The 16,796-nt window shown below is 38.8% G+C and overlaps 1 protein-coding gene across 1 annotated transcript; it reads left to right on the forward strand.

Annotated features, from left to right (window-relative positions):
• Positions 1–11,124: 11,124 nt before the first annotated feature.
• On the forward strand, positions 11,125–13,455 carry mchr1a (melanin-concentrating hormone receptor 1a). The gene is made up of 2 exons (XM_072383871.1): positions 11,125–11,318; positions 12,429–13,455. The coding sequence occupies exons 1-2, from the start codon at positions 11,267–11,269 to the stop codon at positions 13,445–13,447; spliced, it is 1,071 nt and encodes a 356-aa protein (XP_072239972.1). The 5' UTR covers positions 11,125–11,266; the 3' UTR covers positions 13,448–13,455.
• Positions 13,456–16,796: the final 3,341 nt, after the last annotated feature.

Genomic DNA, 16,796 nt, shown 5'->3' on the forward strand with positions numbered 1-16,796 from the left:
TAGTCTCACTTCAGACTGGAACATTTCCAAAGGCCTTAAAAACTGCTGTCATTAAGCCTATTCTAAAGAAGAGCAATCTTGAGACTGCAGTACTGAACAACTACCGGCCCATATCAAATCTGCCATACTTAGGCAAAGTTCTAGAAAAAGTTGTATACCAACATCTTACTATCTCCTGTCTAACAATGCTTTTGATACTTTCCAATCAGGCTTTAGGCCCCACCACAGCTCTGATCAAGGTGACAAACGATATCCGCCTGAACACAGACGCAGGCAAAGTCTCAGTATTAGTTCTGCTGGACCTGAGTGCTGCCTTTGACACAGTTGACCATGCAATCTTATTACAGAGGTTAGAAGACTGGGTGGGAATCTCTGGTAGCGCTTTAAACTGGTTCAAGTCCTATCTCAAGGACAGGAAATATTTTATGGAAATTGGTAATTGTGTCTCTGATAAAATGGCTCTGACCTGTGGAGTTCCCCAGGGGTCCATCCCAGGACCCCTATTGTTCAATCTGTACATGCTTCCATTAGGCCAGCTAATACGCAGCTATACTGTATCCTACCACAACTATGCAAATGACACTCAGATCTACGGGTCACTGATGGCAGGAGAACATGGGCCTGTAGATACATTGTGTCACTGCATCAAACAGATCAGTGTGTGGGTGCAAAACAAATTTCTCCTGCTAAACTCAGACAAAACTGAAATGATTGTCAGTGGCCAACAGAAACAAAGACAAAGTGTTATCAGTCACCTTGAGACTCTCTCTCTAAAACCTAATAATCAAGTTAGAAATCTAGGGGTAATATTGGACTCAGACCTGAACTTTAACAGCCACATAAAATCAATAGCATCAGCAGATTTTTACCATCTAAAAAACATCGCAACAATCAAAGGAAGTGTCTAAACCAGACTTGGAAAGACTAATCCATGCATTTGTCTCCAGCAGGTTAGACTACTGGAACGGCCTGCTCACTGGGCTCTCTAAACGGGCTGTAACACAGCTGCAGTACATCCAGAATGCTGCTTCTCGAGTCCTGACAGGAACCAGGGAATATGACCACATTAGTCTCTGCACTGGCTTCCTGTTGCTCAGAGAACAGACTTTAAAACAGCTCTGCTTGTGTACAAGTCTCTTCATGGTCTAGTGCCAAAGTAGAGCCATATGAACCAACTCGGACTCTGAGAACCTCTGGGAGGGGTCTCCTGCTGTTGCCCAGAGTCAGGACTAAACAAGATGAGGCTGCGTTTCAGTTTTATGCCCCTAAAATCTTGAACAGTCTTCCAGAAGATGTGAGACCTACCTCAACTTTGACAATGTTTAAATCCAGGCTGAAAACAGTTCTATTTAGCTGTACAAATGAAAAGCTGAAAGTATTATCTGCACTCTTCGCTTTTAATTTAATTAGTTATTATTTTCTATGTTTTATGGAATTATTTTTACCAGATGATTTTTACCAGGAATGGAATGGAATTATTTGCCTTCTTGTGGTTTTATGTAGCTGTAAAGCAGTTTGAATTGCCTTGTGTACGAATCGGGCTCTTCAAATAAACTTGCCTTGCCTTGTCATACTTGCCATTTCTCAAAGTTTTTTTTGATTGTGTGTTGTCGAAGCATCCTCATTGCGACTGGAGTAGTGCACTTTCAGGTCCACCCACAGCTGGAAATATAGATATATCATGTAGTTTTTTGCTGGCCATAAAACAGGAAGAACTCTTTCAATAAGCAAGTTTCCTTCTCCACTGGACTACATGCAATGCAACACCTCAAGCAAAGCAAGCAGAACATAACCAGGCAACTAGGCAGTAGCAGCGGTCTGACAGCTACAGCTGCCCTAAAAAGGACGTGACCAGCTGCTGCTACTTATTGAGCCAGGTCATTTTATAGTCAAGCAGTGACAAAGATCTGTCATGGACTGTTAAAAACATTGCAAATTAACAATAATACATTACCTAAGTTTTTCTTTTGAATTTGATTTGAGTGGAAAAAAAACAAAAGTGGAATTTAAGGTAAAGGTGTAAAACTAAAAGCCAAAATATTTTGCAGATTTGCTGATTTTGCAAAAAAAAAAGAACTTGTAATTAAGCACAAAAACTTTCATCCCAGTGAGTTATCATAGATAATAGAATAGATAATAGATAATATTCTGTAATCAAAGATATACATTTTTAAAACATGCATTTAACACCCTCAAAGAGGCACTCAGGTTCGTTATACTCAAGAATACCGGAGACTTGTTTTATCCGTCAATATCATTTTATTAAAAAAAAAACAATCTAATAAACGAAAAATAAATAAATTAAAACTAAATAAGACAAACCACAAGGTACAAGACAACACAGTGCACTGTAAGAAGATGTTGCCACCAGAAGGGCCCAACCATCACAACAGCAAGTTCTCAGCTTCTAAATAGAATGAACATTAGATGTTAATAAAGTAGCCCTGTAATGAAGCCTTCCAAAAATCTAGCAGTGAGTAAGCTTTGGAGATGATGCTAGCTCTGATTGAATGCTGACTGACTGACAGTTAGCTTGATCACAAGCCAGAAAACATGAAAAAAATAAGCCAGAAACATGGAAAAGCACCTTTTAAGTTGTTAAGAGACCTAAACCATGTTGAGTTTTGTTACATTGCTAGCCCAAAAATCTTTTTTTTTCGCACTTTTTTTAATTTTTTCTCAGTAACAGTCAGCTGTTTGTAGCCAATTATCAAGTGCAAATGAAGGCAATACTTACTCACTTGATCCACAAGGATCCACTGAACAAACCACTTTAAAGCGGTTAAAAGTTCACTCATTAAAGTGTAATGATATTCTAATCATGTCTATGATATATTTTTTATGATTAGGCTGCTTTGTCACAAATCCCTCTTAGTATGGGCTTCATAATAAAAAAAATACACCTTGGAGGAGACATATTGCAACTTTCTTTGTAAAAGTTGGCAAAATTTCCTTTTTAAAATATGTGAGATGTGCTTTCATCAACATGTCACTTAGATTACGCACAACAGCTGTCTTCTTACCTAAATGAAAGGAGACTTCTCTGATCAACCTGTTCAAGGGGTGGAGAAGTAAGCATGCTCCAACTCCACTTCTTAATCTTGCCCCTTCTTCCTGGGGGTGAGCCTTTGTCAAAAAAATCCTCTTAAAATTAGGCTCAGAGTCGCTGGAGACAATTAACACAAAACGTTTATTCTTTGTCTCAAGGAGACAAGTCCGCACAACCTATCTGGAAGCTGACTCAGAGTTGTCTGAGTTAAAAGAAATTATACTATTGCTATAAATGTTTCTCACTAGCCACACAATGTTATGAGAACGAAAAGATAGGAGGAAGCCTCCGCCATCACATAGTACAGCTTTTTCTCATAGTATAGCTTCATGATTTTTCTAACAGCCTTTCTTTAGACCAAGGGCTTCTCCCTACCATGGAACCGAAGACCAAGAGTGGGCAAACATATCAGTTTAAACTGGAATCAGACTCTAAACAAGAAGGAACTTCAACCATCAAGGCTTCAAAGGGACAATGATGAATGGTTAGTTTTTGTTTTTTCGTAGGTGGGCTGAGGAGGTGCCGTCATGCTTCTATCGAACTGACTGCATGACCTGAGTTCATATCATACACAGTGTTTTAGCATGTTACCTTTCATCAAAACCTGGGCCTCTGCGGTATAATTTAATGGAACAAATGCAAACATAATGAAGCTAGTCCTCCAGTCACACAAATAACACTCAGGCTATATGGATGTAAAGATATAATTACACAATTTATCCCACTAGGGAGATTGTTTTTAACTCTAACACTGACTTATCAGTTCCAGCAAGCAGGACACAGCATGTATCATGCCTTGTATGAATGCATGTGGACAATTTATTTAATTTTTTAAACATTATCTTAATATCAATAAATAATTGCACTTGGAGACCTACATTTTCAAACTAAACTACACGTGCAAAAACAGCAGTATGGCATTCAATGCAACAGACAAGTGTGGCCAGAGGATTGCACACAGATAAAGTTGCACAGTGATGTCACTGTTCAGTTTAGAAAGCATTCATTTATCAAAGTAATGGTATAACAACAATGTCAACGTTTGAGAGGTTACATCATGTTCACTACCTAAGCTGTCAGCGTTTCAATTTGCCAGGGTAATTGAAAAAAAACTTTGCAAAATCATTTCTCAAATACTTACAATTGTCTTGAATTTGAGGCACAGTTTCTTCACCAGAGTCCAGTGTTGAACTGGTCGAAGTTGGTGAAAAATTTTGATGATGATGAGACACACACCTACACACACACATAGTCTTCTTGCTAGAATGTTATCTAGAAATAAACAGTTTATCTACTGGGATCCATCCTCTGAGACAGGGGTTGATGTGAGATGCATACCTATTCAATGGAGCTGAAAACAACATTTCTGTGAGAGGCTTCAGCGTTGAAGCAGGTGAAATGTGATTGGATGGGGTTCAGAGCTCGAGGTCAAACAGAGGAGGCAAAGTGAACTTGACAAGTGACATAAATTTCCACTGAAAATCTGAACGGGTTGCTCTTTGAGTTATTTCCAATCCTAGATGTTTACATCAGTTTTTCAGGTCATAGCACTATGGTACTGTGGCATATCGGGGATGGAAGCCTTCAAACAGCCTATGTGTAGATGACAGAGGTAGAACTCTGCTGACACAGACTTGGTCGAACACAGAAACTTTTATTTTCAATCAGGTCCATATTAGAATTACTGAATGATGCATGGAGTATGGAGAGATCTTTCAAGCCCGAATGCCTGTGTAAACTCTGCCTCACTGTGGGTGTGTTTTTCATTAAGTAGGGTAGAATCTTCCTGTTTATGGTGACCTTGAAGATGCTGCATGTTCCCAACAGGCACAAAGCCCGGATATAGTTTGTACTTATCTATTGATCCTCTTCTGAACACACTAACTGGCGAATGTGTGTTATTCTCAAGATGTTTTATTTTAGCCTGAAAGTCCCCTACACAGCTGGTAGTTATTGGACACTACACACTTATATGTGCTCTCAAGAACAGAAAGAAATATTTTTCATTGTGTCTTATTATTATGTTTTCATATGTCCCCTTTAACAAAGTAGCGCTTTGGACATGAAGGGCCAAATGGACAGATGCTGGCGTACTCTCAGCTCCCCTGTCTGCATGTGCTTTATGTGTGTAATTGTTAGAATTATTCTCCACATCGCCTGTGTTCGAGGCTATGGAACAAAACCTACATCACTGTAAAGAACATTCAGCAGAGATGTTTTCACAATTTTCACAGGGCAGTTGTTTCATTAATGCACAAAATAATGGAAAAGAAACCCACAGAGAAGAGATTAGTTATCGAAGAGCAATAATGGGGATTGTTCCAGTCCTTTTAATACCAGTACTATAATGTGAATAAATGTAGAGAGGCATTATTTCTAAATGTCACTCTAAATTAAAAGAGCTCTCAGCCCATCTCTCTATGTGGATTTTGTATTTCCCTCTCATGGTGCGGAGCATATGAGCTGAAAACCATAAAACACACTCTTTAGTTAAAAAAGTACAACAATTCAAGGATTAGACTTCAAAGTTCTCTGTCTGATTGAAAAATAGAGACTTGAGCCATTCAAAAGTCTCACTTTTGGTTTTGGCTGTGTTTCCTAAAGTTGCATATTAACGAGCCATTTTAATCAGTGATACGCAAACCTTATCAACAATCAGCTATTGAGTTGTACATAGTAAAAAGCACTTCTACTATAAAAGCTACCATAACTCTGAAAAATAATTGTAAAGAAGGTAAGAAAATTTGTGCAAGGGATGGCTGCCACAGAGCTGCATCACTGATACCGAAGTGTGGATTTACTGTAGCCAACACAGGCTGAATATAAAAAATGCCAGTATTCATAAAATAGTAACCTTCACATCAGGATTATGTGCACTACATACAAGCTTGCAGGTATTTGCTAACAATTGAATATTTGTATAGATCTGTAGTTACCATCCTTTTTCTTGAAGCCCATCTATCCATTAAAAAAAACTGATTCAACTGAAAATATTTCTATACTGAATAAGATAAATGGAGATGTGCTCTTTCGATAATTCTTTTACTTACTACAATTCCATGAACTTCACAAACACTTGGGCACATGACGACAACCTCTGTGTGTACTGGCATTATTTTTATCCACTTCCTCTACACATACTGTGGATAATTCTGTGAATGCCTTATATTTGTTCCTTTACTAATCTAATTTTGACAAAAAATGCAGTGCAAATGTGCATCACATGTGATAACCACATGTGACATCGATCATCGTTTAGTATTCTTACTTTAATGTTGTGCTGTTACTTGTGCACCAGTCTCTTGTCTTATGCATCACAAGGTCATGACAAAAACGTTTGCTTCTTTTCAGGCCTTACCGTTTCAGCTCTTTTCGATACGTGGGACTGCAAGATGAGGACTGAAATTCGGACAAAAGACAGCCAGGCACATGTAGAAACAGCAAGCTTTAAGTATCAGACTTCCAAAAGAACAAAAGACAACAAGCTGTAACGAATATCCTACCACAAGACTCCAGGAAAACAAGCGTGCTAAAGTCTAACAACAAAGTGTAAATTCAAAAGAATGAATGACAAAAACAGTTGGGGGCAAAACACATATATGATATATAAATATTTTTACACTTTCATAAATTAATAATAACATGTGTTGTATCAATTCACTTGATTTTTAAATTTTTTGTCCTGATACGTAAAGCCGTGTAAAATCAAAAGATTATATGTTGGGGTTTTTTCTAATTCACGTCTGTAACCATCAGCATCTGATGGTTACATCTGATGTGCATCACAAGCAGTGCTGCTTCAGAACCCACATTTTATTGTTAGCTCAAGCTGCTAACACATTTTTGAAGTTCGAGTTGTTTTAGATGGCTAAACTTTGCTCTTCTTCAGTCCCTATTCTTTGCATTTGTTAGCTTAGTTTCCCCATCAGAACTCTTCCCTGCTTCTCCAAACTGAGAGTAACTCTAACAGCTTTCTGCTGCAGATGATGCACTGAAGTACTTAAACAAACTCCACTTGAAAAAAGAAAGTGAATATACGTGTACAGAACATGTCAAAATTGTCACTGATTGCCATGTTCTGTGCTTGTCCCGACCTGATTCCTGCTCCACATGCCTTGATACTAATCATATCCATCTGTGCCTTGCCATAACTCTCATGCTTCTCGCCTGCCTCTCTCTGTATTTAAGCCTCCTCTTGTCATCCCGCCAGTGCCAGACTGTCTATTGCCGTTTGCTCAGCTTTGCCACAGCCTTTGAACGACACAGTGTTTTCACCTCATTACTCACATCCACTGCTCTGGTTTTACTACAGAGCCAGAGGACGAGACCCAGGAATCCAGCTTGCAAACTACCCGTTGTTGGAAATAAAATTGTTAAGACTTTTTATTCTGTGTGTGGTGTAACTCGAGGTCGAGGTCACAGGTTATTGAAGTGCTTTTATTACTGACAGAAGCGCTGCTATTGTACAATAGAGTAATAGGTTTGTATTTAATAGCATCTGTAGCTGTAACTTTACCAGAACATCTGTTCATCCCAGGTTGTGGGTTTACATCTACCACAGCTCCTGAGCATTACTTCTCAGTCTCTTTTTTTTTACAGTCAGTAAAACCAAAACCTCTATCCCTCTGAAAAATTACTGACTGACATCCCATCACTCAGACACTTACTTGTGCCTTTCATTAAATGAGTGCCCTAATTCCAAAGACGGAATTGGATGGATTCCAAGAAATTAAATGAAAATTAATGTTGTAAATATGCCGTGACTCATGTCCCTTTAGACTTTTTTAAAGCATGTAAACTAGAATTAATGAGTATTTCTCACTTAGTATGTGGGTAGGGTTTTGTGTGTTTGTGTTGTATGCATGTTCCCAGCTTTCCTTTAGGCATTTTCCAACTAAAATGAGTGCTGAGCTCCCTCGAATCCTCCAATAAGTCTTTGAAGCAAACAATAGCAATGACTCAAGCCTTTAGTTTTGCATATAGGGCTTCCAAAGAGTTGAATGGAGTCTTTGAATAGATGGTATGTAACATCAGATTGAGCGACCTTCATATGAGATGAAGAACAACTCTGTGCCAGCTTCCTGATAAGTTGTGTGGACTTGTCTCTTTCTTACAAGAAAAAAAAATGTTTTGTGTTAATCGTATCCAGCGACTTGAGCCAAACTGTCAAGTCAGGCAAAGAACAGACTTCTCCTCCTGGGGTCTAGTGTATAAACAGAAAATGTAATACACAACAAAAATAACAATATATTAATGATACCATAATAATTATTAAATAATCCTAATAACAAGTTTTGTGTTGCATAAACTGTAACGCACATGATAGTGCGTGTAAGGTGGTGCGACTGTGTTTAGCAGGGTTAAAACAATGGTAACAATTCACATTCTCACACCACGGTTCCATTCTAAATAGGGGTACAAAAAATATTTTGATCCAGAATCCAGTCTTAACATTAAAATCCGAATGCAATTCATATCTCTTGGTCAGATATATTGTGTCATAGACTTATCCACGGACAGATTCTACCAATATATTGGTTTGAATAGCGTTTTGCTGCGGATCCAACACAGAGTCAAAGCAAGATTCCTGCCTCAATGACAGTAAAATGATGGAGTTGGTACACCACAACACCTGGATGTGACAAAAGAGCAGAGTCTCACACCATTCTATCAGCATATCAGCTGTACTGCCTGCCTATCATTGTTGGTGAGGTAAACACAAACATGCCTCATAACCAATGATGACATGTTTTTTGCACCATGAGATCTAACATCTGGAAATCATTTAGATTTGACATAGATAGATATTTCATATCTTGACTGGTTTAGAAGCTGTGAAGAAGCTGAGTTCAGAACAACACTCAGCATTCTCAACAACTTCCCACACATAAGCACATACTGAGACTTTCTCTGCCCAATGTTCAAAGAACATAAATTGATAGACCTTCAGAAACTACATTAACCATGTCACTACTGAAACTGTGATTAGTCCATATTCATCTCCTCTCTGTGTGGAGGTGGAAGTGCATCTGGCCAGCCATTAAAACAGGAAGCCACATTAGCATTTTGGTTTGACAAATGCAGAGGGCAGTTTGTATCTTATCTTACCATTTTGTTTACTTAATACTAGTTTTCACGGAACAATGGCGAATATGTTGCTGCTTTAGCAGAGATAGGCTCACTCTGTGCTTAATGATCTGGCTGTGCTCTCCATGGAGACAAAGCTTGTAATAGACAATTCTGACTTTGAAAAGAGGTGAAAAAGATAAAGAGCAAAATTTTTGTACACAGCTGTTTTCTTGAATGAACACTTGAGATTTTCAAAAGAATGTGCAGACAGTTTGGTTCAGCCTTTTTCCACAATTACTCTCACAGCCAGAAAAGAAGACAGGGGGTGGGGCCACTGATGACAACACATGTATCTGAGCGTAATCACAATAGTGAGGAACGGGTGGAAAGCTGCAAATGGGTCAGCAGAAAGAAGAATTAGCTGCAGCTCTGATGCTCCAGAGATTTTTCGAGGGGATGGGATCTAGAGCGAATGTTGTGTTCACACATGCCACCACTCCTGAAAAATCTCTTGGACATTTTAGGACTCCAGAGCATTGAAAAACATTGCATTGAAAATGGCTCGAGTCAACAAAAGATGTTTGCAAGACATTTGATTTCTTTTGTCCTCAGCTGTGTTAGTTTAAGTTGTTCATAGAGGAATTAAAGTATGTATTTATTCATTAATTTATTTTTCATACACGCTTTCACTATATTTATTATATTATATATATATATATATTTCTATAGAATAGTTGCCAAAAGAATGTCAAAATCACAAAGCAGAGAACAGTCTTAAAATATCATTCAAAGAGGAACTGTAAAACAAGACCTTTTAAAGCATGAGCTGTGTGTACAATAACTTAATCTCTTTAATCGGTTCCTCGAATGCTTTTGCAGCCTTTAGGCAGCAAAGAACCCAGTCCTCTGCTGAGAATGACTATGAAACTGAAAATTAGTCATGAGGACTCTGACTGCTGAGAGGAGAGAAAGGAGACCAGTTTAAACTATATGTGGTTAAAACACAAACAAGGTGCACAGATGGATGATTGATGAAATTCATAAGCTTCTCATGTTTACACTAAAGATTCCAAAGACAATAGATTACTGTTATGTTCCCCAGAATACAGTAGTCAAACCCAATTAGTTTCATTAATTCATTTCATGTTAAAAATTTCAGTGCGCTTTAATATAATATTTAAATATCAGATCAAAAACCATAACATCTCAAACACCACACTTGAAAGTTAGCACCACCTCACAGCAAGAGGGTTCCAGGTTCAAATCCCAGCTGGGGCCTTTCTGAGTGGAGTTTGCATGTTCTCCCTGTGTATGCGTGGCTTATCTCTGGGTACTCCAGCTCCAGGTTAAATTCTGAGTCTGAGCTTGTGGTGGTCTCATTTGTCAGCCTGGCAACCTGTCCAGGGTGACCCCAATGACAGCTGGGATAGGCTCCAGCCCTCCTTGTGACCCTAACATTGATTAAGAGGGTATAGAAAACGGATGGATGGGGCAACAAGGCCATCTAGTGGTGAGGAGTCTATTGCCAGCTGTTTCTACATCCAGTCAGAACCTGTATTCCAACCTGCTGTTGCATTGCTGAATTTGACATAACCTTCTAATGCGATTTTTTTAAGTGCTAAAATAATTTTTAGCCCAAAAAAGGTATATAATACAATCTATGTCATTTTTTTGTGCACAACAAATAACTTAACATCACGCCACATAGTTCAACTGGAATGCTTTAAAGTTCAGCCTTTTTTATTTGCTTGATATTGGATGCAGTCTTTGCATATCACCCACATAACAAACATGCTCCGGGCGAACACCATAGAAACACATACTGAACTGCACACACGCGCTCGTGGGTCACCTGCAGGCTCTTCATAATTTCATCTGGATTTCCACCAGTTTGACTGACACCTCCAAGCCTCGGAGTGAAGATGTTGTCAGAAGCTGAGCCGCGCACAGATGGGCTGCTTCATTACTTCCGAGGACGCAGAGCGCGCCGAGGTGCTGTGTGGGTGTGTGTGATAGCACGAATTTAGTTCTCTGAGATAAAACACCTGGAATCAGAACAAGACGGGACTTCTGTAAGAGACTCTTTCACTTCAAGTTTACCTGGATATCAGACAGACTAAAAGTAGTAGTAACTTTGGACTATAACCCATGGATTTATTTACCGATGCGAATTTTTCCATTGCAGCTAATTCAACCACACGTAAGTTGAGCATCGCGGGACCGATCATAACATGCACACACGCATCCAACATTAATGTCACAAAGTCCTAAAGGGTGCAGCAACCACTGTCGTCATTATTTCTCCTGTTTCAATCGTTCTTCTGTATTGCACAAATGTAGGGATCTTTCAGCTGAGTCGGGTGCATATTTACTAATGCTGCTTATTTGAAAAATAATGATCTAAAATAATAATCTAAATAACTAACTAACTAAATAAATAAATAAGAATAATAATGAAAACACGAGAAAAGAAAGAAAAAAGAAAAGCGACTGAGATTTTTCAAGATATTCATGTTTTTGGTTGTGACTTTGCTTCATATTCAAAGCAAATTCTTAAAATCGCATGATTTTAGAAGTTTTTATAACCAGAATCTGCATTTTGCTTCATTAGAAGAGCCATGAACACAAACACATACCAATCAGTAATGACCACATTACAACTCACCGATATACAGCAAGTGAGATAAAAACATCTGCCTGTGTACTGCTACTACTGCTAATATTGATAATAATAACAGCAACAACAATCATAATAAAAACAATAATGAAAATAATAACAATAACGATGATAATAATAAATGACTTTATGTCAAGAAGAAGAGCAGTCGTCTGCCAATTGGAGGGCAGTAGGTTCAATTCCTGGCTTTTCTGAACCACAGGTTGAGGAGTCTTTGAGAAAAACACTGATCCCCACATTTTCTCAGATGTGTCCATCATTGTGTTAAAGTGTGGTATTGCTGTGTGGTATCTATAGATACCGCACATCAATGTCAATGTCAATGTCATCAATGTCAATTGATGACAGATTTACATCAATGTCAATGTCCATTGAGTGCTTTATATTATGACATCCTGTATTTCACCTACGTTTACATTGACTGTTTTGTGCTTGTATTCCCTTTTGATGCTGCCAATATCAAATGTAACATATATGAATAAAAATGTACTCCAATTAAACACGAAGATTTAATACAATGTACAACACATTGTGATATAATTAATTATTTTTTTCCTATAACGATTTAATAATGCAAGAATTACTTCTTGTATTTCTAGAACTGACTGCGACTTCCTCTTGTTTTTGTTGCAGCTGAAACTCGGGCCCTTCACTGCGGTGCCAGCCTCCCGGTGATCTTTGGCATTATCTGTTTTCTGGGTATCATAGGGAACTGTATAGTCATGTACACCATTCTGAAGAAGACCAAATGTCGCACCAAGCAAACGGTTCCAGACATCTTCATCTTAAATTTGTCAATTGTTGATCTCCTGTTTCTTCTTGGGATGCCATTCCTCATCCACCAGTTGCTGGGCAATGGTACCTGGCACTTTGGGGCTGCTATGTGTACGGTCATCACTGCGCTTGACTCCAATAGCCAAATTGTCAGTACTTACATCCTCACTGCAATGACCTTTGACCGTTACTTGGCTACAGTCCATCCTATCCGCTTCAACTATGTCCGTACACCCTATGTGGCTGCGGTGGCCATCGGACTGGTGTGGGGTCTGTCTTTACTCACCATCATCCCTGTGTGGATGTATGCAGGTCTGATGCCTCTCCCAGATGGACTGGTTGCCTGTGCTCTCCTTCTGCCTGATCCGGTCACTGATACATATTGGTTTACCCTTTACCAGTTTTTCTTGGCCTTTGCTATACCCTTAGCCATTATCTGCCTGGTATTCTTCAAGATCCTCCAACATATGTCCACCAGTGTGGCACCGCTGCCTCCACGAAGTCTGAGGGTACGCACTAAGAAGGTGACCCGGATGGCAGTGGCCATCTGTCTGGCTTTCTTCATCTGTTGGGCTCCTTACTACATCCTCCAACTTATCCACCTTGGGGTGCAAAATCCTAGTCGGGCTTTCTCCTACGCCTATAATGTTGCCATTAGCATGGGCTACGCCAACAGCTGCATCAATCCCTTCCTTTACATCATCCTCAGTGAAACCTTCAAGAGGCAGTTTCTTAGGGCTGTGCGCCCACTTAATCAAAAGTTCCGTGTGAACCCAAGCATGACGGACGGCGGCAGTGTGAGCGTGAGGATGATGCCTGAAGGAGCACATCAGGAGCCAACCTGCAGGGAGATGCTGCCATCCAATGTGGCCTCATAGTGAACCAATTCATAAGAATAAATGGATAACAATCCAAATTATTCTAACTTTCTACCAGAGATGCAGGCTAATGAGCATATACTCAAAAATGAACAGTTTCATTGTTTTACAATGTCTCTGATTTACAGCTTTAACCAGCTCCTTACTGGGCTCAGTCCACTCGTTTCAAAGCTGTAAAGCTTACCATGTATTGGGATCAACCTATTTACCATGAATGCTCAAATCATCACAAAGTGCTTAATTGATCTGAGTTTCCACTTAAATGGCCATTGCACCAATGTTTAAGGCTTAAAACCCCTTAAAACAGAATAAAATTAAAATCTTGCCTCATGGGCAGCAGATGGTCACGATCATTTGGACATAACTGCGACATAATAATTCACTGTACATTGAGTCCATGAATTTCAGGATTCAGGCTCCTTTAGTCTAAATCGTCTCTCCTGTGGTCTCTCTTGTAAGGTTGACCTAGTACTTACTACCAATCATATCTTCGCATGGACTCGGATGAGGCTGGGCACACTTTATTACAGCTGGAGAGATATATGTTCCTGGAAATTATGAATCTTGTTTGAGAAACAATCACTTATTGTATTTCAAGAATATGTGTGTGGAGCATTTTCCTCCAAATATTCTCATCATCAGATCAAGATGTTTTCAGTCGAGTGTCAGGAAGCTGCTTTTCAGCTATAGTTCATGTTTCCGCTGTCAACACAATCCTGTAAATAGCAGCTGGAGGGTGGAGATGATTTCTTTTCTTTTTCTTCTTGTGACGCGTGCAGAGTTATAAATGTTGAAAAAATAATGATGCAAACGTTCCGCCCACCAACACTATATGACTATAGATGGACAGCAGAATATGTGTTATTGTGCACAGTGTTAAAACTAAAAGGATCGCATTTACAAGTTTTTTCTTTTCAGCAGCTGCTCTTTGTTAATTTCTGTTTGTATATCTTGTTAATATGGATCGGCGTTTGTGTTTGCTTCTTTGTCAGTTTAAGGAAATTGTAAAACATTTGGGAATAAACAAGATTTGAAGGGATGTTAAGCCATATTTTTGTTGAGAAGCATCTTCTCTTCAACTATTGAAGAGGAGAAAAACAAGTGATTTACAATGCACTTATCAACATAATCTCGTTTCCCTTTGCAGGATTTTATTGATTCCCTTCTGAATGTCCTGGTAGTCCAGGAAAAATGCTTGTAGATATGAGGTACCTTACTGAGCAAGTGTAAAATAACAAAGCTGTGAATTTTACTTTTAAACATCTAACATCTAAAAATGATCACCTGGGCTTTTGAAAGAACACAGTGAATCGTTTAACAGTGAGATCTTAGACACTGTCAGTATCGAGTTATATGTCAGTCGTTGGAAGAGTTTCAAGTCATACCTCCAAATGAGTGTTATTTCCCATTGAGGTGCTGCTAATGTGTCTTATTTAATTATGTACTATTTTGAAGTTAGATAATTTATATGCTTGGTTAGGATTATTCCTATGAATACATGTTCAATAAAAATAAAACAGAGGGTTTTTTAGCCTTGTTCAGTCTGTCTCACTTGTCTGGATTTCAGCCACATGGTTTATATATGTTGTACAGTGAAGATTTATATTAAAATGTCAAAATGGACAATTCTTAGGGTGTTTTTGTGTTTCTTATGGTTTCACTGAAAGCACATGACAATGTTTATTAAGGCTCACGGTCTTGGTCTTTTCACGTTTTTCAGGAAATGAAAAATCTTAACGAGTCAACACAGGAATGGAATATAATACTTAACTCTCAGCTTTTTTATCATGATGGATTAATGAGGCATGAAGAAAGAAAAGAGACTTCACCACTCAGCTGGCCTTCTTTTCATGTTATTTCATCTCTCACTTTACTTTGTATGAGATAATTAAAACTCTAACATATGCGTTGAACTGAAGCTGATTTGTTGCACGGTGCCAGTCTGGTGTTCTACTCTGATACTGTGTTACTGCAGCAGGGAAGGTTGCAGCATCAAGACTGAAGTCCTAGAATCTAAAATAGAGCAATTAACATTACCATTTGAGGTACAAAACTTGTTTCCAAAAGTTGAGTTTTCTGAAAATGAAAAACACCTGTATTTTTGTATTATCATTAACTAAGTAAAATCTTTAATTCTCAGACCCAAGCACAAAGGAAATGATTTGTAGTCTCTTCACTGACCAGCTTCATTGTATTTAGATCATTTCAATAAAACTAAAAGTGGATGCCAACAACACTTTCAAAAAATTTTGGGAGAGGCAAAGAAAGACAGAAGGGTTGATAGAATACACCAGTAACACCATTCTGGAAGAGTCAAAAATAAGCAGATTAGTTTGTTATTTAAGTAAGGGTGTCAGGATTGGATATATAAAGAGCATCCAACAAAGCATCTGTCAAGCAAGGATGGGTTGTGTCTAACCACTTTGTGCCAAACTCTTTCAATCATTCATAAGTTTAAAAAAAACATATGTTGCAAAGACCGTTGGTCCATAGCAAAAAGGTCAAGGGAGAAAACCACTTAGCAGCTTGCAACAGGAGGGCTTCATCATCACAGTGTGTGTCTGCCTGCAGTCCAGATCTCTCCTCTTTTGAGAATTACGTAAACCATCACTGCAGCACAAACAAGAGGAAGCAACCCAGGATGGCTGCAGCCAATCCATACTGTTGTCAGGCAAGAGGCAGGGTACACACAGTCCATCACAAGGCCACACAGAGACAAATAAGACAAAGAACCACGGACACTTACACTCCTACGGTCAATTTAGAATAATCAATTAACCTAACATGCATGCGTTTGGATTAAGGGAGGAAGCTGGAGTACCTGGAGAGAACCCATGCATGCATGGGGAGAACATAGTCCACACAGAAAGGCCCCAGCTGTGATTATAACCAGGAACCTTCTCACCATGAAGCCAAGGCGCTATCCACCACACCACCAAACAGTCGTATGGACCGTCATGAAGAGGAGAACCAGACAACAACAATTACATACTACTGAGCAGATGGAATGTTGTACTGAGCAAGAATGAATACAGATTCCTCTGAGAAACTTCAAGAATTAGCATCCTCACTTCCTAAATCAATTGAATAGTGTAATTAAAAGAAAGTCTGACATAAGACAATAGTAATGCCTGTGTTCCAACTTTTTCTGTGAGTGTTTTTGCATCAAATTCTAGATTTTTAAAAAAATTTTTATTTCAGTTATGTTGGTTGATGAACCAATGAAAGTCGTACGTGGTGTGGTTAAGGTTCAAACAAAAAAACAATCAAGAGATTAGAGTTTTTGTTGCATTTTAGAAGATTTCCCACAAGTAGCAGCTTGCTATTTGACTAGGCTTGGAACAGGGAC

The sequence above is a fragment of the Leuresthes tenuis genome, unplaced genomic scaffold, assembly GCF_036924035.1.
Source record: "Leuresthes tenuis unplaced genomic scaffold, fLeuTen1.0.hap1 SCAF_4, whole genome shotgun sequence".
In the NCBI taxonomy this organism is placed as follows: Eukaryota; Metazoa; Chordata; class Actinopteri; order Atheriniformes; family Atherinopsidae; genus Leuresthes; species Leuresthes tenuis.

What these genes read in the sequence shown, in the direction of transcription:
- mchr1a (XM_072383871.1), top strand. Translation starts at nt 11,267, where the DNA reads ATGGATTTATTTACCGATGCGAATTTTTCCATTGCAGCTAATTCAACC. An exon ending in TGCAGCTAATTCAACCACAC is followed by an intron (nt 11,319 to 12,428) that starts GTAAGTTGAGCA and finishes TTTTTGTTGCAG; the next exon opens with CTGAAACTCGGGCCCTTCAC.